Consider the following 27,239-nt stretch of genomic DNA (forward strand, 5'->3'; position numbering starts at 1 on the left):
CCCTTGTGACCTAGAAGGAGAAGTTTGTGTGTGTGTGTGTGTGTGTGTATGTAACTTAATTTTATGGTACATATTTTACTATTATGTAATTTTTTACAATACTAAATAAAATTCATTTATCACTGAGTTTAGACATGGTTCATGTGATCTGGTGAAAATACTTTTATATATTTAAGCCCCCACAGTGATTGTTTCATTTATGTTTGTTTTTAAGATAAGTATGATGCTCATGTGGGAAAATCCTCTCCAAGAGTAAAACATCAGAACCACTAAAGATCACACAGGAAACGTGCTTTGACGAGAAGAAAGAACCACAGTTCTCCACAGTTCTCTATGTAGGATCTGCGTTTAATCAGACGTTCTGAGAAACATTACAGTAACGCTTAAAGTTAAAGCAGTTACAGGTCGTTCCAGTCGCTCTGCAGTTTTGTGTGTTTCAGTAAAAGCTGTAGCAGAAAGACGTTCACACAGATCTCACTGTAAACACACGAAAAATCATTAATTACACACTTTATTACAATGACTTAGCACTATTATTAGCGGTGTATAACAGGTACAGGATAACTACACCGATACAGTTATTTCTCCTTCTGCCATATCAAAACTTACAAGGAGGAATCATTTGAAATGCTGAGATTATGTTTATACTTACCCAATCGCGATCACCACCTGAAAACAAAAGAAACAGTCATCAATTACAACACAAACGCAAGCTAAATAAAATCCCTCAGAAATGAAAAATGTTCGGTTTTCTTAAAAGCAGAGCAGAGAAACCTCAGAGCAGCTCTGCACAGACAGACCATTTTGCCCTCGGACTGTTCGCGTTCCCTCTTGGTTGGCGTGTGGAATAACTGTGTTTTATATGGTTATTCTTCAGTATCTGTTTCAGGCTCAGTTGTGCTTAGAAATAGAGCTGGTGGGTCGACTTGGGTTCCGCAAGATTCATATTGGGCGCCCCGTTCTGGTGCAGTACTGACTGCCTACTTAAGTTTTCTCTCAGTGACCCCAACCTCTTAGAATCTCTTTAGCAGAGAGCCACTTTGCATAATGTGGTTATTTTAACCACATTATGTTTATTTTAACAATAATAATGATAATAACTTGATAAACTACCTTTTAGTTATTGTGAAAACAGGGATTTTTGCCAGGCTATGTAGCTCTTAAATACGGTAGAAACTCATTACCCAGTATGCTCTCTATTTGTAATGTTGATAGCCTTGTATGCTGTAGAGCACGATTCAAGTCCCTGACTGGGTAATAAAGGTGGTATTGTGGGTGTCTTAGTTTCCTCTGAAAGATGGTTAGACTGTATCTCCCGATTAGAGTGTTTGCAATATGATATAAATTAAATTAAGGTTAATTCATGTGCAGGTTGCTCTTTTTTCCTTTCCCAAGATATCTGTGTGTTGGCAACCTCAGAGGTTTGTGGAACCAACAAGTTATTAACAAGTTCATAGTAAGTGATTGTATGTGTGTGAGTAACAGTAGAGTCAGTAACTCAGATAAGAACAAGGAGTATTTATGTGCAGGATGAACATGAAGGACACTCACATCCTCTGTAGAGCGCTCTTCCGTTATCACATTTGACCTGTACATAGGACGGAGAGGAAAGACAAAAAAACCAGTCCTGTTCTCCATGCTGCATGTACTCTCTTTGACGATACTGAAACTTAGACTGATCCAGTCTACATGGAGCTGAGGAAACAGAGAACAGTCATAAATCATCTGCAGATTAGCTGAATTAGTGAATTTACACTTTCAGCTTCTTTCATTTGGGTTAAGCAACAAGTGAAACTGACCTTTACAAACAGGCAGATCTGACCATTTCCTGTTAACACACCTTACTTCTTTTGGTCCTTCGAGTTTGTAAAGTGCAGCACACTGAACTTTTAATACCCTCCGATCTCGATCCTCCGTAACATCTCCATGTTCAATAGTGGGGTAATCTCCACAGAGAGCTGAAAATAACACACATTGGTGTTTAGTGAAGATGTGCCACGTGGTTACAATGTGGAAATTTAAAAGGAAAAGACCAACAATTTTTTCAATGTATCAGAAAAATAACATTAAAAGTCCTAATCAGGTTTTGCTTGAATAGCTTTTTTGACGCTGAGCCAGTTGCAGGAGTCCCCCATGTCAGGTTGCGTGTCCAACAGTGAGCGCTTTATATACAGCTATATTAGTGTGTCTGAATGGAAGTCAGCAGTGACGTGCAGTGTCACTTTCCTGTCTAACCAGTTATGAAGCACGCTTGTTTAATGTCCATGCCTTAAAAAGTTACTATGGAAACTATAGAAGTTCAGTCCTGCCAGACTGAAGAGAAAAATCTACTGTTTTTTTTTCATTGTTCTTTTTTTATGGCAGCAATACGTTAAAATATTGACTTAGGCCCAATCCCATTTCACCCCTCGCCCCTACCACTTCACCCTACCCCTCGTTTTGCGCATTCATGTCTAGGGCTAAGTTGTCCCGATCTTTGTTGAGATAGAGTAATAGGGCGAAGTGCCAGGGTTACATGTGTTACGATAATCATCATATTATCTTAGTTTAATGTCGTTAATGTATTATGGTCCTTTTCTTCATAACAAACATAAAAACACTAATTGTGCTGCTGTCTCGGTAGCTAACTAATTATTTTTGAGAGTAAATCAATATTTAAGAAAATAAGCCATTATTCCAACATATTGAGCTTATGTCTTATTCTGTATACATGCTGGTTTTAAAGAGTACAAAACACGTCCACTGAGATGTTTTACTGCCCACACTGGGTTTTCCATAAGTCTGCTGATGCCAGCTTACCTGTAGTTTGTCCCCATTACACTCGCGTTACAGGAGAACAAACATAATATACTACATAATATATATAATGGCAGTGTTAACAGTAATAACAGTGTGAGGGCTTTGGTGGTCATTACCGTGGGAAGGTCCTGGCCCACTGGGAACATCAGATTCTACTGTAAGAGAGAATGGAAAAAAATAATTTAGTATTTGATTATTGTAATGCTAAAATGTTTCTTAGTCTGATTTCTATCTGGTTCAAAAGAAAAAAAAAAGTTTATTTTATTTTTTTAATAGTGTGAGTGAGTTTTAATGCCTGTGACAGAAGCAGAGTTTAGGGACATTTTACAAATCACTCTGTAGGGTTTGCAATCTATGATTTCTTTTTAATTCTTTTGGTCCCTAAAGAGTTTAAACCTTAAATAAGTCACTAGATGCTGTGTTTAATTTAGAACAAACAGCTTTTAGTAGAAGACTTGAGAGTCATAATGAACATGTTTCTATATCTAAATGTAACTGGTGCTTGGGTATTCCTTTTGTTTGATTCTATATAGGCAGACATAGACAGGTACATTTTTATCATGAAAATGAAAAAAAAGAAATAACTGCCAGTGCACCTGTTGGATTTCCAGTTAGCGTTAAGCTAACTGTAGTAACTTGTAAAAAAGTGTAGTAACTTGTACATTAATTACATATAAACATAAATAAATAAAAAAGCTTCTGTGTATCGGTGTTACAGTCACTCTTTCAGTAAAGAGTTCTGACATAGAGCTGCAGCCGCTGTTTTCCACTCCTAACAACTAACCCAAACCTGCTTAGACTGTGACTCATATTCACAGTCAGTGACGTATCTAGAACTTCAAAAAACTTTTTTTCTTACAAAATTGGTCCCATTCTAAACCAAAGCGTGACTGGTTGATTCCTCTGTGGCTTCTTAATTATGTTGCCAGTTAATTTAACGTGTAAAGCCTTCTGTCCAGCTCCTGAAGTCCTAACCAATGGGAGAGCTCGCTCAGCTGTATCTACTTAGATACCACACAGAGAACAATCCTGATTGGATCATTTTCTCCTGGGTGTTTCAAGGTTGTAAGGCTTTTGTTTCCATGAAAAACAATGAGTTTAAATACAACAATAATAATGATTGTATGAAATAAAGATGAACTCAAAATTACAAACATGTATTTTTCTTTCACAGAAATAATTGAGCCTTCTCTGAAGGCCTAGAAGGCCCTGAGGCTTCACCACAGTCATTTTGTTTATATTAATATTTACATTTATAAGTTGTTTTGATGAAGTGGTAGTAAGCTGTACCTTTCAGATTAAATTACAAAACATTTTTTCCAAATTAAATCAAGAAATTGAATAAAAACTAATTCAGGTTACACACTGGGGGCAAAGAAGACATTAACAAATCATCTGCAAATCAGCGACTACTCTCATTTGTGTTAAGAACAAGTGACACTGACCTTCACAAACAGGCACCTCTGACCATTGTCCACTAAGACACATTACTTGTTTTGGTCCTCTGAGTTTGTAAGGTGGATAACACCGGAATGTTAATGAATATCGATCCACATCAAAATTTCCATTTTTAATAGGGGGGTAGTCTCCACATTCACCGACTGAAAACAAGAGACATTCAGACAACAGACTTTAGAGGTTCCACCTGTTTACTGTGTAGAGATTAAAAAGAGAGAAATCAACAAGGAACAAAGCCTCATATCATCTCTGTTCGTGTGGTTTTGTAGTATTTAAAGAATTTGAAAATGCCAGCTTCCCTTCACAACATGCTAAAATTTCATGATGAATACACCGACTGAAATGTTCCTAAAGTACATGAAAATAACATCTAGTTCCATCAAGTTCCATTCAGAATTAAGAGCTTCTTTTCTTCTCCTGTGAAGTTACTATTTTGAAGATATGAGGGTTTGTTCAGACAGCAATATTAACTTCATATTTTAATATTATTTTATATTAACTCCACAGTCTGTGCAAGTCACGTTGTGGTCAGCAGCAAGCAGTGTTACTCTCCTAATTAACCAGTTTTCAAGCCGTTTTATTTCAATTTTATTTTGTTGTTATAAAGAGCTTAATGTGGTAGAAAAGAATAGTCTAGGCTGTAAGAGGACAGGAACAAATGACATGAAAATGTGAAAGATCCAGCCGTGTTTTTTATATATATAATTCGTTCTTCAGTTTGCGACATAATTTGACAAAGCCTGTTACTCTTTACATTGTGTGTAAATTTCATGAATTTGTGTGTATATATTTATATTTATATATGTATACTTAGTAAGTAACGCCAGATAATAACAGACGTTAAGCAGCATCTGAAAGGCTAAGAACGATTACTTGGAAGGTGCAGAATTGAGTCAACACATCCTCTACAGAGAACACATTTCAATGCACAAATGCTTATTTACTGAATTTTTAGCATACTGGACAAAAAAACAAAAGCTATGGCACATTTTATACCATACTGTGGAGAGGGGGGTGTGGCCAAGTGGGAGGGAGAAGCCGGTCTGGCTGAACCAGCGGGCTAAGTGGCTGATAATGTTCACCTGTGCCTTGTTTCTGCCAGCCTACTTATAGCTATCGCTTCCTTCAGTAGGTGGCAGAGCCCAGAGAGAGAAGGAGACCTGTGAAGGCGTGAGAGCTGAACTGAGCTGAGCTGAGCTGAGCCGAGCTGAGCTGAGCCGAGCCGAGCTGAGCTGAGCTGAGCTGAACCAGAAAGAAAGAAAAGAAAGGACTGAAAAGTCTCAGCGACCGTCTTGTCTTACTTTGTGGGCTGAAAGGCCGAGTGTTTTGCATTGTGTATTAATAATAATAAAAGAAAGCTCTCCGTCTTCACATCTGCCCCGGCGTCTTTCCTCCACCCATCGTTAAAGTTGCTACACATACGTTTTCCCCATTATGTTAAAATAGAATACAATAGAAAGTGTACAAACATTGTAGAAAAATGTCAGATTTAAGTGTGTTCTCTGTAAAGAATGTGTTAACTTCACCTAGAAAATCAACAAAATGTAATTTGACAGGGTGCTCAAACGTCTGCATATGACTGTATATAAAGAAATAAGGGCAGTTTTACAACTCAACCACTCCAGAACTGTGTGAGTGTTTTTGTGGTCATTATTACCGTAGGAAATTACTGGACCCTCAGAACCTCCTGTAAGAGAAAATGAGAAAGAGCTTAGGAACATTTTACAAACCACTTTTGAAGGCTTTTTAAGCAATTTATGATCAATTCTTTAGGTCACTAAACAGTTACATCCTCTAGTGTAGTGACCCACACTGCAAACACTGAAATCTTAACAAGCCAGAAAAGCTTGAAATCTTATATATTTTATTAAAGGTTAACATAGTGGACCGGACTTACAACTGTGATTCTATTTTCACAGTATTTATAATGAGATGTTTTGCCACTAATGTGTTTGTATATATATATATATATATACACACCGATCAGGCATAACATTATGACCACCTCCTTGTTTCTATGCTCATTGTCCATTTTATCAGCTCCACTTACTATATAGGTGCACAGTTACAGACTGTAGTCCATCTGTTTCTCTGTGTACTTTGTTAGCCCCCTTTTTACCCTGTTCTTCAGTGGTCAGGACCCCCATGGACCCTCACAGAGCAGGTACTATTTTTAAACACCTCAGTGTCACTGCTGGACTGAGAATAGCCCACCAACCAAAAATATCCAGCCAACAGTGTCCTGTGGGCAGCTTCGTGTGACCACTGATGAAGGACTAGAGGATGACCAACACAAACTGTGCAGCAGCAGATGAGCTGTCGTCTCTGACTTTACATCTACAAGGTAGACCGACAAGGTAGGAGAGTCTAATAGAGTGGACAGTGAGTGGACACAGTGTTTAAAAACTCCAGCAGCACTGCTGTTTCTGATCCACCACCCAAATAGTACGTGCTCTGTGAGGGTCCATGGGGGTCCACCACACTGTTAACAGAGAACGCACTTAAATGTGACAGTTTCTATTGATTTTAGTGCAAAATTACTGTATAATTGCTGAGTTTGATATTGCAAAAACACTCTTCTGCATTTTATGTTGTACTTTTTTGGCCATTATGTTAAATTCAGCAAAATAAACAGCAATTGTGCATAAGGTGCAGAGGTGTGTTCTCTGTAGAGGATTTTCTCACTTGGAAAATCAACACAAACATGTAATTTGAGCAGGGGTGCAGAAACTTTTTCATACGACTATATTTGTCTGCAGAATGAAGAATACGTTCTGTACATGTACACTCACTGTTCACTTTATTAGAAATATCTACCTTAAAGGTCCAAAAAGTGGGAGAGCAGTATTGAAAATGCTTCTCTTGTGCATTATTGCTTTATTTTTTCATTTGATAGTTTTTTTTAATTACAAATTATATCATTAGTGTAACAATTGGTCTTAAAAGTAAACATTTAAAATTTAGAAATTCAGAATTGGGTGATGTGCCCCCTTTTTGCATTAATGACTGCAGGATTCCACAAGTTTGTGCAAAAGCCTCTGATGAGCAGATCAAATCTGAGTCCAACAGAAGAGATAAGACTCAATAACACAATCTGACCTTTTTGTGCAAAGGCCTTAATATGGGTCAGTGCAAAGGCCTCACCATGGTCAGCGAAAGGCCTTAATGTGGTCAGCGCAAAGGCTTTAACATACTCAACGGAAAGACCTTAACATGGTTAGTGGAAAGCCCCTAGCATGGTCAGTGGAAAGGCTTAGCATAGTCAGTGCAAAGGCCCTAACATGGTCAGATAAGAGGCTTTAACATGGTCAGTGAAAAGACCTTAACATGGTCAGTGGAAAGGCCTTAATGCGGTCAGTGGAAAGGCCTTCCCATGGTCAGTGGAAAGACCTTACTATGGTCAGTGGAAAGGCCTTACCATGGTCAGTGCAAAGGCCTTAATGCGGTCAGTGGAAAGACTTTATCATGGTCAGTGCAAAGACCTTAACATTGTCAGTAGAAAGGCTTTAACATGGTCTGTGGAAAGGCCTTAATATGGTCAGATAAGAGGCTTTAACATGGTCAGTGAAAAGACCTTAACATGGTCAGTGGAAAGGCCTTATCATGGTCAATGCAAAGGCCTTCCCATGGTCAGTGGAAAGACCTTAACATGGTCAGTGGAAAGGCCTTATCATGGACAGTGGAAAGGCCTTATCATGCTCAGTGGAAAGGCCTTAACATGGTCAGTGGAAAGACCTTAACATGGTCAGTGGAAAGACCTTAACATGGTCAGTGGAAAGGCCTTAACGTGGTCCGTGGAAAGACCTTAACATGGTCAGTACAAAGGCCTTACCATGGTCAGTAGAAAGGCTTTAACATGGTCAGTGGAAAGGCCTTAATATGGTCAGTGTCACAAACTTACTTCAGTTTGAATAGCAAGGTAGAACCATTGGAGAATCTCCAATATCTTTTCTTCATTTTACTTCTCATAACTTTATTTGTTTAAAATTTGTTAAAATTCTAAAACATTCTCTTGTTTATGTCCAGCTTTAGATGAAACAAATCATCAGTGTCACTGCTTGGTTGAAAGAGGACCATCACCCAAAAATATCCACATGAGAGGATCTCTGTGATCAGAAACTGACCATTGGTGGAGGACCAGATGATGGCTAACACAAACTGTGCCTCAACAGATGATCTACAGTCTCTAAGTGTACACCAGCAAGATGGAGCTACTGGAGAGGGGTTTCTGATAAAGTGGCCGGTGAGTTTATATACCCACAGAGTGAAGACAGAAGGAGTTAGACAGTCTTACCACACTTGGGTGTATGATCCCATTTAGATTTCTCACATGTGCTGGTACCCTTTCCCTCGAACTTGTACCCCTCCTTACAACGGTATTCAATTGTTTCACCTTCTTCAAACGTATCCCGGTATGGTTGTGTGATCAATGCATTAGGAACATGGCTGGGGGCATCACATGCATTCTTATTTCCTGCAAATTAATAAAAAGGTAACACTTTACGTGAGAGGCAGCGTTCATAAGGCTGTAAGACACCTGCCTTAATAATCCTAATATAATCCTATATAAACAGATAAACTGTATGGGCAAAAGTATTGGGACACCTACACATTACACCTACAGGAGCTTTAATGAATCCCATTCTAAATCCATAGGCATTAATATGGAGTTGTTCCCCCTTTGCTGCTATAACAGCTTCCACTCTTCTGGGAAGCTTCTACAAGATGTTGGAGAGAGTCTGTGGGAATTTTTGCCCATTCATTCAGAAGAGCATTTGTGAGGTCAGACACTGATGTTGGACGAGAGGGTCTGGCTCACAATCTTTGTTCTAGTTCATCCCAAAGGCTTTTGATGGGGTTGAGGTCAGGGCTCTGTGAGGGCCAGTCAAGTTCTTTCACCAAACTCACCCAGTCAGGCCTTTATGGAGCTGCTTTGTGCACTGGGGCTCAGTCATGCTGGAACAGGAAAGGTTCTTCCCCAAACTGTTCCCACATAGTTGGAAGTGTAGACTTGTCCAAAATGTCTTGGTGCTGAAGCGTTAAGATTCCGCTTCACTGGAACTGAGGGTTCTAGACCAACCCCTGAAAAACAGCCCCATATCATCATCCCTCCTCCTCCAAACTCTGCAGCTGGCACAGTGCAGTCAGGCAGGTAACGTTCTCCTGGCATTTGCCAAACCCAGACTCGTCCATCAGACTGACAGATAGAGAAGCTGATTCGTCACTCCACAGAATACGTTTCCACTGCTCCAGAGTCCAGTGGCGGCACTTTACCCCACTCCATCCGCTGCTTGGCATTGTGCTTAGTGATGTAAGGCTTGCTTGCAGCTGCTCAGCCATGGAAACCCTGCCATGAAACTCCTGGCGCTCAGTTTCTGTGCTGATGTTGATGCCAGAGGAGGTTTGAACTCTGCAGTTATTGATCAGCAGAGCATTAAAGACTTTTATGCTCTATGCTCCTCAGCACTCGACGACCCGCACTGTAGCTTTATGTGCTCTGACACTTCGTGGTTGAGCTGCTGTGGTTCCTAAACGCTTCCACTTTTCAATAATACCACTAACAGTTGATCGTGGAAAATCTAGGAGGGAAGAAATTTTGCAGACCAACTTGTTGCAATGGTAGCATCCTATTACAGCACCACACTCGAATTCAGAGAGCTCTTTAGAACAACCCATTCTTTCACAGATGTGTGTAAAGGCAGACTGCATGGCTGGGTGCTTGATTTTATACATGGCAATGAGACTGAATGAAACACCTGAATTCAATGATTAACAGGTGTCTCCCAATACTTTTGTCCATATAGTGCATATACAAAAGCCAACAAGGCTGCTTTTGTCAATTTTGATGCCATTTCGAGTGTTATGACAATTGACAATGGAATAATTATTAATATTTGTTCAGGTTTATGTCATTTGTCCAGAAAGGCTGTTGTAGGAGTTGTGAATGCTGCGTTCATAAGGTTACATAACACCTACAATAGCCTTTCATGACATTTAGAAGGGTTTATTCCAACAAACAACAGTTGTAGTAAAACTTAAGGAGCTGAAATGACATTGAAATTAAGAAAAGCAGCTTTGTGATATCATTGCATTAGGAATAGGGTTAGGGCATTACTCTCAAAAAAGTACTAATAATATAAAATGAGTAACACTGTACTGAAGGGCTGTGTTCATAAGAGGATACATAGCCTTTCATGACAACTGACAAACATGTATTGATCACTCTACCAAATTTGTTCAAGGTCAAGAGCTGAAAACACATTTCGGACTTTAACCTACTTGGACTTAAAACTAAAATCTTTGCTTTAAGTGACTCCACTGAACATTCCATTTTGTCACTAAACTTTAGGTAGTGACAAATTTAAGCTTATGTTGAGCAGAACTCAGAAATGCTAGCCAGTACAAGACTAGCAAACACGCCTTTGAACGGCTGTACACACAGAAAATCATCATATTTTCATTAAAGCAGAACATCTGTAGAAAATCTATGTTTCGGAAGTGACAATTCCTAACATTTCACACTGATTTTCAGCCTTTGGGACACAGTTATTTCAAAACAATGGGATCTAACTGCTCACCATGTGGCCATGAGGGGCAGGGATGCAGCCTCACTGCTCTAAAATGCAGGGGTGTGGCTAAAATAAGGCTCCGCCTACATACTAAAACTGCGTTTTTCGGTAGTGACGCGAAAATGTTTTTTTTTAAATAAAGTTTTTTTATTTAAAAATTAAACTCATGATAAAACTAAACCTTTCAACTTCACTTTGAAAGAAATCAAAAAGATATTTTAAAAAACAACAATGAAATTTTTTTTATCACAAATTTTTATTTTAAATTAAATTTTATTTTCACAAGTGTAAATTTAGGGGTTATGGTTTAGGACAGACTCCTCCCAATAGAAAGTACTCTATAAATATATTTTTTCATATATATATATATAGCTTACTATTATCTCTGTTACTGTCTTGGCTTTAAATAGATCAGAACAGAATCCTTTACATATCTAAGCTCGGAATACTTCATTGTTTTTAGTTTAAACTAATTTGGTCTATATAGTCATTTATAAACACATTTTCCAACATTACTGACTAAGGGTTTTATCAATTCCAGTGTCATTTCAGCTCAGTAACTTTTACGACAATTGACGTGCTGGAGTAATCCTTTATAAATGTCGGCACAGATTTATGTCAGTTGTCATGAAAGGTTTATGTAGATGTTATGTAGCCTTTAAACACTGCTGTTCAGTAAAGCGTTATCAAAAATCTGTTCTTTGCTTCATGATACCTCAGTGGCACTGAAGCACATTGCTGAAACATAATGCAAATTAAAGACCTTAATGGATTTGAAATGCTTCAGATACAGAAAAGGGCACTCACGGTTACACGTCGGCAGGGGGCCCCATTCTCCATTTTCACATACTACTTGTCTCAGTTCTTTTTTTTCAAACTCGTAGCCTTTATCACAAACAAAGGTAACTGTGCTGTTAACAGGATATGACACCTGTGATGGCTTTGGTGTGGCGTGTGGCACAACTGGTGCGATACAGTCACTCATAGCTAGAACAACAAAGAGAAGAACGTTTACACATTTGCAGTTTGGACAACATGCAAATACACTGTATGTCCAAACACTTTTAGACACCTGCTCAGTGAAGGGTATTAATAGTGAATTTGCCCCCTTTGCTGCAGAAACAGCCTCTACTCTTCTGGGAAGGCTTTACACTAGATGTTGGAACTTTGCTGTGAGGATGTGATTGAGCATTAGTGAGGCCAGATCTGATCAGTGAAGATATTGGATGGAGCTCCATCACTCCAGAGAATACAGTTCCACTGCACGACAGCCCAATATTGGGGTGCTTCATACCCCCCTAGCCCACGCTTGGCATTGGGCACAGTGACCTCATGCTCTTGTGTGTCTGCTCCTTTCTATTGGTCAGTGCTTTTTAATGGAGATTATACAAGCTGTGTCAGCAAAGAAGCCGAGTTCTCTCATTTGATGGGGTGTCTAGATACCTTTGGACATATAGTGTAGCAAATGGAAGAGGGGATGTTGTATCCTCTGAAAAAGTGATAAAATGACCAAAAACACATATTACACTGCTACAATAAAAGCATCAGTTAGGCTAGCAACTTGGGTGTTCTGATAAAAGGAACATTGGGCCTCATTCACCAACCGTTCTTAGGAAGAAATCTCTTATTTAAACCCACAGTTTTCACGAAGATTCTGACTCACCTCTGTTCTCTCATGTGGGGTTTGTTCTTAGGCAAGAACAGAATCTACACACACTCAGGAGCACAAAACAGTTCTGCGCTTTAAGAACACGTCATGAATCTGACGTAGACTTTTTCTTAGGACCTTTCTCAAGAGCACATTTAAGAACAAACTTAGGAGGATATTGGTGAACCAGGCACAGTGTGAAGTTAATAATGCCCGAAACCCGTTTGCTGCAGAGAAATAGAAAGATACTGTTAAGCTTGGATCATTATACGTCCTTCTACTTTCCAAAACTAAAGGACGTCCCTGCATACATGGCTAAAAACAGGTTTAATTTTTCATTTTTAGCAGTTTATTTTATTCATTTTATTCACTTCCATTTATTAAGGACTCACTCATGGGTGCCCTCTAGCACTTAGCTAGCACTATAATCAGAGAAATAGGAAGTGGCCAGGCTACACTTAAACTGGCTCTGACTGTATTTCAGCTCAGAGCACTATAATGAGCAAACCACAGAGCTCTGATGTGAAAGATGACATCAGCTTTTTGTTGTTTTCGTCAATATTTTGGTCTATTAAACTAAGATGTGGTTGGAACTAGCCTCTGCAGTAAGGTAGCTCTCCCGGACCAGAGTTGGAGTCCACTGCTTTACAGCATTATTGGCCCCTTTGGCACAAATGGAAACTGTCCTAAATATACTGAATGTTACTGTAACATAGTAATAAGTCTTAAATAATAATAACAATGGATAATTTTGTCTCCATGTAATTTCTGAATTCAGCTTCTCGTTCATGAGGTTCTTGTTCTCGTTCCACCTTAAATGGTGCATTCTGGCGTAGGAGCTGCCGAATGAGCAGCTGACTTTTTACAAGAGGCTATTCTACTTTTGCAAAACAAAACTCCTGCTGGAGATGCGATAAAAGCAGCTATAGCTGAGCTAAAGCTTAAAGCAGAGCAAAGTAAGTCTGTGTTTTTGTTTACATTATATTTATTTAGCCTTTACTGGTACATTAGCACACACTGAGACAGATTTACAGCCAAGATGGTAAAATTGCTCCCAAAGTGGTTCGATTTTTTGCTGAAAGGACAAAATGGCTCTCCTTAACGTTTGGGTTGCGATCCCTGATATAGATCATTAGACCAGTGAAAGCAGCCATTCATTTTCATAACAAGAGCATTACAGGCTGGCAACACACTGTATACTTACAAACACAGTGGGGGGTGTGGGACCATTCACCGTTTCCACACAGTAACTCTCCCCACCATGTTTCAACAACAGGTTTCAGACCAGAATTACAGCCGTAGGAAACTTTGGTGCCGTGATTGTAGGCGTCCTGCCGAGGGACTAGAAAGCCGTTGTGAAGCGATGGTCTCTGACAGTTTTTTAGCTCTTCTGCAGAAAAGACATTCAAGAAAATGAATATAGATTAAGTAAACGTCCGCACTCTGATGTGTTTATGAACACATCAAGAAGCGTCTAGCTGAGCATTTCTCTCCATGATTTGTGGGTGCGTGGGAGGGGATGTGGAGCATGATATTATCGGTTAATATTAAGTTTCCCTGCCTGCTGGTGCACAGTGACATCATCAAAATATCAAAAGATGTTGCAGAGGAAGAGGAGTCATTACATTTTGATGCAAGATTACCAGAAAACAAAACAAAAAAATTAAAATGATATAATATGATGTAACCAGGAAGCAAAAAGTATTTGGACACTTTATCAATTGATAAACTTTAATGACGTTCCTAAAGTTACCAAATCAAACTGATGTGGGCTCTAGACTCGAGACTGTGCTGAGGCTACTGTAGAGCACCGAGCTGGAAACCTAAGTCTGTAGATGGTGTCACTGACTTAAACTTAAAAACTTGAAAAAACAATTATTACGCTTTTTTTTTTAAAATGTGCCTGCTTATTATAATCAAAAACTTTTTTAAAAGTTTTTAAAAAAAAACTTTAACGACCCAGAAGGATAAGCGGTTTAGATGATGTATGTATGTATGTATGTATGCTTTTCTGAGCGAAACTGTCCAGTGAAGAAACATGTTACTCACAAGCTACAACATGATAAAAAGGAGAGAATTTAATTTCCTCATGTCATAATAAAGTGAGGAAACAGCTTATATTGTGGCAACACGATGTTCCAACCTGCACTGAAAATAAAAAAAAACCCTGAAGCTGCCTTTCCCAGTCAGGTAAACTGGACCGTTAGATTAGTCATTATTGTGACGCATCAGAATAAGCAAGCATTATGCAACAGTCAGAGCCCATACAAAAAAAGTGGAATATACTGAATTTATAATGTCTATAATGACAATTTTATGAACATATTATAGATGTTCTTTTGTCTTCAGTAGTTTCAGAAATTGGGTAAATACAGGACTTATACAAAACAACGGAAATGATATAAAATACAGCTGCTATAAATGTATGTAAAGTGGAGCTCAACTGATTTTCCAAAATTTCTCCATAATTCAATCATTCTTTAGATGTAAACAAAGTAATTCAGAGCAGTTTGGTGTAGAGGAACTTACTGATTCATATTCTTTGCAGTGAAAGTGAACCAGGGGTCAAAATATCGACAACGCATACCAAAAGTTTGTGCGCCCCTGGTTAAACATGTTTTATTGATTTTGTAAATGTAAATAAGTTAATATATCCTCTAAAGAGAACACACTTCTGCATGTTTTAATGCATAATAACTGTTTATATGCTGCATTTAACTTATTGGTAGAAATTTATATTTTGCACAATTTATGTCTTATGATTATTTTTTTCCAATATGTATGTCCAACTCTTTTTTAAAATTTTGCACTAAAGATTTTTAAAGAGGTTGTTCAAACTTTTGCATACAACTGTATAGCCATTTTCTTCACTATCTAAAACCATCAGTAAACCTACACGTCTCCTGATTTTTTATATGGAATGTTAATTATGGTAAAATAGTGGAAAATCTGAAAAAAAAAAATTTTACTTTAACTTTTTTGCCTCACAACACCCTGCATGTATCCTTCCACCATGCAAGCGTTTTAGAAATACATTTTAGGTCAAAATCTTCTCAAAACTATCATAAAACAATGTCTCAGACATCAGGTGGACATCTGGTTCCTATCACCACCACTGTGAACAATTCTGACTCTCTAAGTTTCCACAGAATAGAGCGTTTCACACCAAACCACTCTGAATGACTTTCATCACGTCTTAACCATTGAAGTCTGCAAAAAGCCTACTAATGCTGTAAAATTTTTCCACAAACTTATATTTATGTTCCTGAAGAAAGTAAACTGGACTGTTCGAAAACTCTTACCTGTGCTGGCCTGACACAACCAAACACAGAGAGTGAGCAGAATAATCCTCATCTTGTTCGGGTCGTTCTTCACCTCGGACCACAGGGCTAGACTTCTGCATAGAAAGAGATACAGGTCTTTTTTAAAAACAAGCTGCTTTGTAAATAAGCAGAGTTAATGATCTACCTCCTGACTCTCTTTACCAGAAACCATGAGAATAGCAAGATTTCACCACTGCAGATTTCGTAATTGCAAATGCTGACATGTCCTCAGTTGCGCAACATCAAGACCAGCGCAGGAAAGTCTAAAAAGTCCTTTTTGGTGTGTTTACAGAAAGTCTCTTCTGACAGCACTGTTTAAATTTTGGGAAATATTTGATAGAACTTTGCACCAAACTTTGTGTGAAATGTGTGTGGATAAAGTGGGTGATTGGTTCATAGTGCATATGTACAGTTGTATGCAAAGGTTTGGGCACCTTTGGCTAAATTACATAATGTATTCGTTTTTGAAAAGAAGTAAACAGAACCACTGTAGCTAACTATTAAAGAATCTGCAAAAGGTTACTGCCTGCTTATGTTATATTTGATGATATGTGATGAAAAAATAGAAATAAATTTGAAAAATGTAGAACAGTATCCGTTGCCTGTGCAAAAGTTTGGACACCCTACAAAAGTCAGTACTAAGTAACACCCCCTTTGGCAGACATCACAGCTTGTAGCCAACTAAGAGTCCTTCCCATCTTTATTTATGACTTTCACCCACTCTTCCTTGCTGAATGCTTCTAGTTCTGTAATAGTCTTGGGCCATCTTGTCTGCATGATGGCAACCGTGAGGGTCTTTCGAAAAGCCTCCGCTTCCAAACCTTATGGTCGCTCATGGTGGATTTCAAGGTATGTTGCGGATCATTGTCCTGTTGTACAACCCCCATTTCCAGAAACGTTGGGACAATTTGCAAAATGCAATAAAAACAGGAATCTGTGATTTGTTGACTTTCTTGAACCTTTATTTAACTGACCAAAGTGCAAAGAAATAACTTTTAATGTTTTGGCTGACCAGCCTGACAGTATTTTGTAAAAATAAACAAATTTTGAATGAACTAAAAAAAAGTTGAGATGAGGCAAAATAAGTGAGTGAAACATTCCACACTAAGAAGATGAATTATTAACAGGTGGGGTAATCATGATTGGGTGTAAAAGGATCATCCACCAAAGGCTCAGTCTTTGCAAGCAAAGATGAGTCGTGGCTCAATACTTTGTTCCAAAAAGGACCGTTTTTAAGCACAAAATTCCAAAGAATTTAGGTCTTTCCCCGTCTACCATACATAACATAGTGAAAAGATTTAGGGCATCCAGAAAAATCTCAGTCCGTGTACAGCAAGGCTGGAAAACACTGTCATGAAACTCTTTTATGCAAGAAGAAAGCATACATGAATTCTGTGCAGAAACGCTGCCGAGTTCTCTGGGCCCAAGCTCATCTGATATGGTCCAAAAGACAGTGGAAATGTCTTCTGTGGCCAGATATGTCCACATTTCAGATTGTTTTTGGGAAAAATAGACCTTAGTTCTCCATGCCAAAGATGAAAGGGACCATTCAGACTTTTATCAGTGAAAGATGCAAAAGCCAACGTCTGGTTTCTTACCCTTGCAGGCTTCTTAGCCCAGTTTATCCTATTATTTAGAATTGAATAACTTGTTACCAAAAAACTTGAAATAAAACAAATATTACTGATAATTTACTACTAATAAAATTATTTATAATAAGAAGAAATTATTGTTTAATAATAATAATAATAACAACACTCATGTACTGCATACATGACATGTTTATGCAAAACAGGAGAACAAAGAGAAACTGAGCAGAACAGACACTTCCATCATCTCCAGCTTGGAGCTCCTGCTCTAATGTGCGGCTGAGTCTCCCTGAGGAATTCTTACTGTCATATGGGCTGCACTGAGCACGCCCGCTTTTATGGCTGCCCACGGACAGAGGAAGCTGTGGGTCTGGCAGCAGTTCAACCTGAGAGCTCTGGAGGAACCTGCTGTGCTCTTTGGAGGAAAATGGTTGATGGAGAAAACGAGGTGCCCCCCCTGCCCCCCAGATTCAGGTTCAGGGATCTGCTGCAAGGAGAACAGACCTGGCCAAACGATGACAAGTAAGTGCTCTCCGCTTACGATCCTCAATTACCGAGAACGATTGGTTTGTAAACGAGATGAATAGGCTGCATTAGGAGAGAGGGAAAAGTAATGCATCACTATGAGCAACAGATTTTACAGCAAGCAAAATCAAAATAAATAAACACAGGAATTAATACATATTCCATTCATTGCTAAGTGACTTATATAGTTAAAAATAAACAACTCACAAGTGATTAACAATAAACTGAAATTCTTCATACTCAAAGTTAAATTCCAGTGGATTTGTAAACTCCTCGTATGTAAAGCTTAGAAAAAAAATCACATAAATGCACCAGGAATGGTCAATAGAGTTAATAATAATGATAACAACATAACAGTGTTTATAATATCAATAATTAGATATTGAATATTGTGCACTTGATCCAATCCTTTAACAAATCTATGCTGAAACAGCACACACTCATCCTGTATTATCCATCACCAGGGGCGTCACTAGGGATTTACAGATGGGGAGTTGGGCCTTTACTGAAGGGATGGAGGAGGGTGGGGGGATCTGGGGGGGGGGTTGGGGGTTGTGTATTTTTAATGACCCCTAAATGTATGATAGTTATGAACATTTACAGTTGCAATAGACATAAAATTAATTTGTCCGAGCAGTATTTGGCACACAGTACATGCTGATCCCTCTGATTGTGGCCAAAGAACTTCATTTACTTCCTTTGTCCACAACACTTGCGTCCAAAATGCCTCTGGCTGATCTTGATGTTGTTTTGCATATTTCGGACTTTGACTTTTGTGATGAGGTGATATCACAGTCTAATGGACTCTTATGGTTTAACGGGTAAGCTGATTCCAGAAGCATTTGATGGCTCTCTGTTGGGATCCACTAGGAAACTAGTGGTCTCTAATTGTAACCATTAAGCCAATTCCCATTTAAAAGCAAAACAGTCTTTAATAGTTCTTTCTAACGGTCTTTGTTCAGCAGGGATATCAATGAAATACTACTGAAGCAAAGCAATGCTGTCTCCTCCAGTTTATTAGATTAAGTGACCCTTATCTGTGACCCTTATCAGTCACCTCCGCGATCTAACCCATCCGCACAGTGAAACACCACATAGACACTAGTGAATACACACACTAGGGGCAGTGAGCACACTTGCCCGGAGCGGTGGGGGGCAGGTGCCTTGCTCAAGCGCACCTCAGTCATGTACTGTCGGCTCAGGGGATCCCTAACCTCCAGTCCACGACTGCCCCTAGATCCAGACTCTAGACTAGTACCTTATCAGATCTGCTTCTTCAGCTCTGACAGCCTCCTTCAGCTTCTTTCTCTCCCTCTCCTCGCCTGTGTTTAGTAACACACTTTTTTTCATTTAACTCAAATTTACAAGAGATCAAGGTTTAATGACAGATAACCTGGCTAAAATCATCTCACCTCTCCAGGGGGGACTTATGTCCATCTGTGGGTTGAGGAATTGAGGGATGTGAAATCACATCATGATGAACTAAATCTGTTTCCTTTCCACTGACATTGACTCACTGTAAACAACAGTCTGTATGGATGGGATTAGTTTTCCATGGAGAGGTGTGGTAAGGCCAATTGACCACAGGATATCTGTAATGTTCATGATCAATTCACACAGAATTAGAACTCTAAATGACAGAGATGGGAGAGGCTACTCGATTCACTCCACCAATTTTTTCCAAATATCTGCTTGATTAAATAGTCCAGATGTAAACAGAGTCATTACGATGGTTTGAAAATTGTGAAATACGATTATTCTTTAATACTTTAGGTTACATACTGCTGCAGTGCGGTCAACTTCACATTGACTGCTCAGGATAAAGCATGTCTCAGCATTGTAAAGCCTGTAAGAGGAGAAAAGCCTCTGAGTTAAAAGCTGCTGTGCTGTAGCAGCAACAAGATCATCTGCAGTGTGTAAACAGGACCAGCAAAAAGGTTGTGAGGTTGTGTTACTTCCACACACGCTGAAGTTGTGTTTCAGGCCAGGTCTGCTTTTTGAGTGAGGCACAATACAGGGCAGTCAATCAGAACAGAGATCATTTACATATACTAGTTTAGAAACAAGAAAAAAGAAGAATCTTTGGAATGTTTCTCTCACAACAGCCTAAACCAATTATCTGGTGTTGAAAACTGAATCTACAACTGTAGGTTAAACCAGTTCGTACCGTTTAACATCTGTTTGATCAGCTGCTGCAGTTTAATGCCCTGTTCACTGATGTTATTTTCTTTTTCTTTTCCATTCACACAGGGTGCAGGTTGAGTTCTACACCAATGAGAACACTTTAAAAGAAAGACTCAAGCTGTTCTTCATCAAAAATCAAAGATCAAGTATGTCATGCTTTAACTACAGTCTCAAAAATGGGGCAAAGATTGATACAGCACAGTATTGCAATATTTTGAGTGAAAAAAATGTATTGATAAACAGAAGCCCAAGTGATATAAACCCGGTGGTCCTAAACTTGCTTACTTAGCTTCCATAAGCTTCAACTTCACTGTTCATGAAGCTGATGAGGTTTGGCCCACCCACACAGAGGTGCCTTCACTGTGGCCCCTCTCTGTCTGAGCAACTTAGCGGGTACAAGCTAACAACCAAGCGAAAGCAAACCTAGCATGCTAGCTCATCTATCTGCCTGTTATCCATTGTCCAGCTGGCCATGCGTGTACATTGCCTGGATGCACATCCAAACAGCAAACTGAATAAGAATCTTAGCTTCTTTAAGATGTTGTCACAAGCTAGATGTCTTTAGCAAGCCATTGGACATGGGGTCTACACCACCACTTGCAAATATAGAGCCCTATATCTTATATCTCTTTGCGTTCAATGTTGTGTATGAGTGACTTAATAGGCTGTCAATCAAGTGTGCTCATTAGAAAAACTCCCAGATAAGTCTTGAACAGATCTCATTAGCAGCTTTTAAGTCATATTTCAGCTTTTTTTCCTTTTAGTTTTAGTCACTGGGAGGGTAAAGGCTAGCACATCCATGTGAAGCTTGACTTTTCGAACTGCCACTAATGCAGCGTCATTGGTCACTGGCATGATAAAAATGCAGCTTATCCAGAGTTGATGCCAACGGCATCAAACAATCCGTGCCCAACAACTGTCTGGCAAGGAACTTCATCCTGGCTTTTACTTTTATTTAGGCACTTTTATTGCCATGACTCCTCCACTTATACTATTATCAAAGAAACACCTAAAATAATTAGCAGTCCTAGGCATAATGATATAATCCACTATCTAAAACAAACAGAACAGACTCAGTTTTGCCTAAACGTAAAGAACGACTACAGCCTGAAATCAATACACCTACCCTATCTTACCTAGCTGCTCCTGCACTCTGTTGATATCCTGAAATCAGTAATGCAGAACCATCAGAAGTTTTTATAACCACATACAGTTTTAATAACATTAACATGTAACAAGAACAACAAGGGCCCCAAAACATAGCCTTGAGGAACACCACTAGTGACCCCATGCATTTCAGATTAAATAACACCATTCTCCACAATCATAGAGTGTCCAGTGACACCTACCTCCAACTGTTAAAATATTTGTTAAAAGAAACATTTCTTTTCTCTTTTTAGGTCTCCGAATACGTTTCTTCCACTTCTCTCTCAAGCTGCTGAGCTGCGTTTTGTACATATCTCGAGTGCTGTATGACTGTGGGCCTAGACAACTGTGGTAGGTAACCCATTCAGTGAGCTGAAAATATCAGGGGGTTGGTTGTGGGTTTGTGTATCTTCTGCTAGTGCTGATCTTCTAGGGCATATTGCAGGGGGTGATTTCCACATGTGACGTTTTTGTTCAAGAACCAGAGGGAATAGCGGTTTTGGAGGAAGATATGAGTAATTCTAATGGACCCACAGTTTTGATTGCCGGTGATGAGATGAGAAATGAGAAATCCTGCTGCACATAAAAACCAACAGTTTTAACTGGATCAACCACCATTAAAGCTCTTTGCTTGAGAGGTCCATGAAAATCACTGAGTGAATCAGCTCAGCTGCGTCACTGCTGGCCACTTTATCAGAAACTGATCTCTTGAAGTTCCATCTGGCTGGTGTACAGTTAGAGACTGTTGCTGATTTGTTTATGAACAATTTGTGTTAGCCATTCTTTAGCCTAGAGATCTGCATTTCTCCAAATATGAATTTCAACTACATAAAGTGGGCAAAAAAGTCCTATATTTTTCAGACTTATGAACTACATAACATTTACAATAATTTAATTACATCTTAGTCAGTGTTTATCAGCAAGTCTTCTATATATATATATATATATATATATATATATGTATATATATATAAGTATATATATATATATATATATATACTTATATATATATATATATATGTATGTATTACCATTAAATTTGACACAAAATATGGAATCCAAGTGCGTAGGTGTTTCTAATAAAGTGGCAAGTGAGTAATCTTTAGTAAAATGAGTCTTTTCTAAATGAAGCTATGATAAATGAAATGCTCAATTGTATAATGTGTTGGTTGAGAGGACACAGCTTTAAGTCACTTTAACGTATATTTTTGTTTTTGTTTTTTAATCTCCGCAGCCTGGATTGCCAAAATTACACCTTATTTGGGATAGACTGGTAAGTGTCAATAATATATATAGATATATCGATTGAAAATGGGATATTGTGATCATAAATATGTCCTGGCAGGATAATTAAAACTCCCTTTGTAATTTGGGTGGAACATGGTCTCCAAGTGCATAGCCATATAGCTAACATAGCTAATGCTAGCTTTGTATCTTTTTAAACTGAGAAATAAGAAAGTAAAAAGGCTGAAATTAATCACATTTTATTGCAAGGAATCTGTTTTGTGTTGTGGTCATTTTCTGCCAGTAAGAATGTGAAGCTCATAAAGTAGTCAGTGAGTGGAAGTACAAGGTGGGTGTTTCTAATAAATAAAGTAGGTGTTTCCAATAAAGTGGCCAGTGAGTGGAAGTGGGTAGAAGTTCAAGGTAGGTGTTTCTAATAAAGTGGCCAGTGAATAATCTTTAGTTAGTCTTTTCTGTATAAGGCTATGATGAAGGAAATGCTTGGTTGTTTAAAGTGTTAGTGGAGAGAACACAGCTTTAAATTACTTTAATGTCATTTTTTTTCTTCATCTCCACAGCCCGGTTTTCCAAAATTACACCATGTTTGGGATAGACTGGTAAGTACTGATAATACATAGAAATATAGATTGAAACTGGGATATTGTGATCATAAATATGTTCTTGCAACATAATTGAAACTCCCTTTGTGGCAGGGCTCCAGTAATTTGGGTGGACCGTGGTGTTGAACTGTGGGCTTTGCAGGTAAAATCAGATAAATGAAAGCCTTCTGAAGGTGTAACTGTTTCCAGCATTGGAGGTTTTGCCCTAAAATGAAAACATAGCACTTTAATCGATCCCTGCTGCATAACATTATCATAACCATGCCATAAACCTGTCACAGCAGATGTCACAATGTTTGATGGCAGTTTATGTCATGATAATGTATGCTCAGTATACTCTAGCTTGCCACCACGACATCAAACGTTATGACATCTGCAGTAACATGTTTATGGCATGGTTATGTCAGTGTTATGAAGCAGGGATCAAAAAAAGTGTTACCCAGAAAATCATATTTGTAAAAGGCCTTTAATAAAATGATTAGGAATAACAGTCGTGTCTCTGGCATCTTCAGGTGTCTGTGGCAGTCGTATGTCTGTCTCAGACGCTACTGCTAACCTACCTAAGTTACAAGGTAAGAGTTTTATCCCTTGCATGCCGTCTGATTGTCCAGACGCTCTGTTGTTACAGATATGCAGTTCTATGCAAAAGTTTGGGCACCCCTGATCAAATTTGATTTTCTAGTTTAAAATCAGTTTTTTACTTTTGAAATTAATGTGGCATTTGCAAAAGTTCTGACACATATTTTATTACATTAATTATGTTATATTTTACATTAGGTTCCTCAGGGAACCTAAATCTGTTTTCTTTCTAATGAGGTTAGTCTTGTTCCTGCAGGCAAACAGTAAACATACTAAGTTCACCCTTTGAATAATGTTCCAGTGACCATAAATGATGATATATTTCACCATATTTCTCTCCTCTCAATGTAAACTGGGCAGTCCTAATCTTGGGTAATGTTTCCTTAAGCATTCCCTTGACCAATCGCAAGGCTGTGTTTCTGGCCCCGCCCACACAGAACAGTTTCAGTGTCAGAGAAGCTTAGTGAGCTAAAGCTAACCCGGCATGATGAAAAGCTAGCGAGTTAAAGGTCCTGTCTGTAGCTGCCTGTCGTCTGTCCGTTCGTTTATCCATACACAAGCATTGTTCGTCGTCTGTTCCTTCATTCTTCATCAGTCCATTTGTCTGTCTGTACATTTGACCGTTTTTTGTCCAGTTAGCATCACATAAAAGCGATAATGATGTTAGTGTCCACAGTAGGGGGCAGTCATGGGCTGGAGGTTAGGGAACCAGCCCTGTGACCGGAAGGTTGCTGGTTTGATCCCCTGAGCCGACAGTACGTGACTGAAATACCCTTGGTGCCGTGGATAGGGCTGCCCACTGCTCAAGTGTACTCACTGCCCCCTAGTGTGTGTGTTCACTAGTGTGTCTGTGGTGTTTCGCTGCACGAATGGGTCAGAATGCGGAGGTGAAATTTCCCTGTTGTGGGACTAAGAAGGGTCAATTCATTTAATTTTTAGTTCTGTATGAGGGGCGGAGCTAGGAGTGTTGGACAGAGAGCTGTCAATCACACTGCTCATTAGCCACGCCCACACAGTTCTCAGATCTGATCAGCAGTTTTTATCATATTTATATCATAACTTTTTCATTCAAACTTTGCTGGATGTTTAATGTGACACTCAAGTTTAATATCAGGCACACATTTTTTAGATTTCGCTCTGTGTTTGCTGAGACTTTAAACAAATAAACAGAAATTTTGCACTAAACTTTTTTAGGACAAAAGTCATATTTAGGTGTGTTCTCTGTAGAGGATGTGTTCACTTATTTTCACCTGAAAAATAAACAAAACAGGCCCACTGACCAGCGGTGCTCAAATGTTTGGATACTACTGTATGCCTGTTACCTGGACTAGGGAACAGAAGGAGAATAAGTTCAGTGAACAGCATGTGAGAACATGGTTAGAACTGAGAAATGATGATGATCTGGATTGTGTGTCCTTCTGGATTAGGGGAACATATGGGAGCAGATACTTCGCATAACGTTCCTCCTGGAGATCATCAACACGGTGCCCTTTCTGATAACGGTACATTCATTTTCTGATCTAAATGTTTCTGGCTCTGTGCCGATATGGCTGGGATTCTAGCCTTTATATTCAATTTCTCTGAAATTCTAAGTGATGAAAAAATTTCCACAGCTTGTGAAAGCATCATTCAGTCAGTTCTCAACAGTGTGTTATCTTTGTCAAGATCTTTTTCACAGGTGAGAGACTTATTTTCTCAAAATAATAACTTACTATGTCAAAATAATGACTTTATAATGACTTTTTGCAATAATTATTTATGAACTCAAAATAATTACTCACTTTATTGAAAAGTAACAACTCATTATTTCATCATATTCTCAAAAAAATAAGTCATGATTTTAAGATACCAAGTCACCAAAATTTGTTTAGTAATTCATTATTTTGAGATACTAAATCAATACTAAAAAAGCAGTAATAAGCACTAATCATTATTTTGAGAAAATAAGTGATTATTTTCAGATACTGTCAATATTTTGAGAAAATAAATCAATGGTTTAAGACACTAAGTCAATATTATGAGAAAATACATGATTATTTTGAGATACCAAGTCAATATTGTAAGAAAATAAATCATTGTTGTGAGATACCATGTCAATATTTTGAGATACTCAGTATTTTGAGCAAATATATCATTGTTTTGTAGGAAATACATAATTATTTTGAGACATTAAGTCAATATTTTGAGCAAACAAGTCATTATTTTGAGATCCTAAGTGTAATTTAGCCTTATTAAGAAACATGCCTGTATTCCTCACCAGAAATGTTCATAAAATAATTTTTGAAACCTTCTGTTTTCTTTTCTCCTGCAGGTTTTCTACTTTCCTCTTCACAATCTATTCGTCCCTGTGTTCCTCAACTGCTGGCTGGCCAAACATACACTGGAAAACATGATCGTGAGTGCAGTGATTAACAGATCAAGTATTTGATGTGTAAATTCTGTTTTTGTTCTGAATAACAGTCTTGAGCATATTGGTGTCTATAATGCAGTTAGTTTTAATATATTTTTTTCAGTGTATGCAACAATGCATTGTATACTGTAATCAGGTATGGGCGGGTCATTGATCCAATGACACTTCGAAAGTGATAATTGTTCAAGGAAAGTTCTGAGCATATTCAGTACAGTTTAAATGTCCTGATGACTTGAAAGAAGTGTAAAATTCTGAAAATATAATGTTTCCATAGATACGAATAGCTGAATTCCAGAGCACCTCCTCCATAACATTGAAAAACTTGTGTTGTCTTTTATATGTAAAGCATGTGAACGTGGCTTTGGGCCTCAAGCAATTCACACTAGCATGTGTAGCAGTCTAAGGTTTCTCCACAAGCAAACCACTTTGTGTGCATCATTCACCCACACCATGAACCCACACCAGAAGGAGCTTGTGAATGCATGTGCTGGCAGCATTGACTGTACACAGTGTGTGATATACCCCCTGGTATTCGGGGGGTCCCGTGTTGGCTCACTAATACAGTATTAGCTAGCTGCTAACTTGCCACAGCGCCACTGAGGCTAGCTCCAATTCAGTCTTTTCACCAACCTCTTGGGAAAACTGGGCAAGTTTTCAGACTTACTAATATGGCATATTCTAAAGTTTTTCATATGTATACCAGGCATTGTTACACTTGCTAGGCTATTAAGGATCAACTGGATGAGCTAGTTTGCTATAGCGCCACCCTGAGGCAGACCAGTTCTGTGTCTCTAGTTCATCAAAATACCAAAGACAGAAGCTCACTGGTTGTGGAAGAAGAAGCTGAACAATGAGCTTTCACTTTGTTGCACAATGTTGAATAAGTATATTTTTAGGGACCCCCCCCCCCCAGAATTTTCCTTTTGAGATATTTAAGGGGTCCAAGAGGTTAATTGGAGGACCTGGACTCCCCAGGACCCCCTGTATTTCGAAACTTGACTGTACACATATATGTTATACACCATATTATACAACATCTGTAGACTGGTTTGCGGTCACAACTTTCAAAACAAGAGGTGAAATAGTTGATCAGTTAAAGATGTTGAGTTAGTGGTATGGTCCATTCAAGATTATAAAACAATTCTTTGTGCATTTCTATTATTAT

The 27,239-nt window shown here is 38.6% G+C and overlaps 2 protein-coding genes across 5 annotated transcripts in view; one reads left to right on the top strand and one right to left on the bottom strand.

Annotated features, from left to right (window-relative positions):
- Positions 1–327: 327 nt before the first annotated feature.
- Positions 328–16,005, bottom strand: LOC118825827 (complement factor H-related protein 1-like). 4 transcript variants are annotated; one of them, XM_036596662.1, is made up of 11 exons: positions 15,777–16,005; positions 13,679–13,864; positions 11,634–11,813; positions 8,552–8,731; positions 5,915–5,944; positions 4,245–4,400; positions 2,916–2,951; positions 1,800–1,958; positions 1,552–1,695; positions 653–669; positions 328–477 (listed from the first exon to the last, which is right to left on the bottom strand). In XM_036596662.1, the coding sequence occupies exons 1-11, from the start codon at positions 15,826–15,828 to the stop codon at positions 475–477; spliced, it is 1,143 nt and encodes a 380-aa protein (XP_036452555.1). In that variant the 5' UTR covers positions 15,829–16,005; the 3' UTR covers positions 328–474. The 4 variants fall into 4 exon arrangements, with proteins under 4 accessions (XP_036452555.1, XP_036452554.1, XP_036452557.1 ...); XM_036596661.1 differs by having other exon boundaries at positions 2,916–2,954; XM_036596664.1 differs by lacking the exons at positions 4,245–4,400; positions 5,915–5,944.
- A 1,782-nt stretch (positions 16,006–17,787) lies between these two features.
- The window catches only part of LOC118825821 (potassium channel subfamily T member 2-like), a 34,690-nt gene continuing 25,238 nt past the window's right edge, over positions 17,788–27,239 (top strand). Inside the window, exons 1-9 of the mRNA XM_036596653.1 lie at positions 17,788–17,908; positions 20,162–20,241; positions 21,496–21,592; positions 22,476–22,514; positions 23,044–23,082; positions 23,179–23,227; positions 23,598–23,657; positions 25,092–25,166; positions 25,976–26,059. Of these exons, the coding sequence (XP_036452546.1) occupies positions 17,814–17,908; positions 20,162–20,241; positions 21,496–21,592; positions 22,476–22,514; positions 23,044–23,082; positions 23,179–23,227; positions 23,598–23,657; positions 25,092–25,166; positions 25,976–26,059 (618 nt within the window). The 5' untranslated portion in view covers positions 17,788–17,813. The remainder of the gene's footprint in view (positions 17,909–20,161; positions 20,242–21,495; positions 21,593–22,475; positions 22,515–23,043; positions 23,083–23,178; positions 23,228–23,597; positions 23,658–25,091; positions 25,167–25,975; positions 26,060–27,239) is intronic.

This window comes from Colossoma macropomum, unplaced genomic scaffold (assembly GCF_904425465.1).
Source record: "Colossoma macropomum unplaced genomic scaffold, Colossoma_macropomum, whole genome shotgun sequence".
NCBI lineage: Eukaryota > Metazoa > Chordata > Actinopteri > Characiformes > Serrasalmidae > Colossoma > Colossoma macropomum.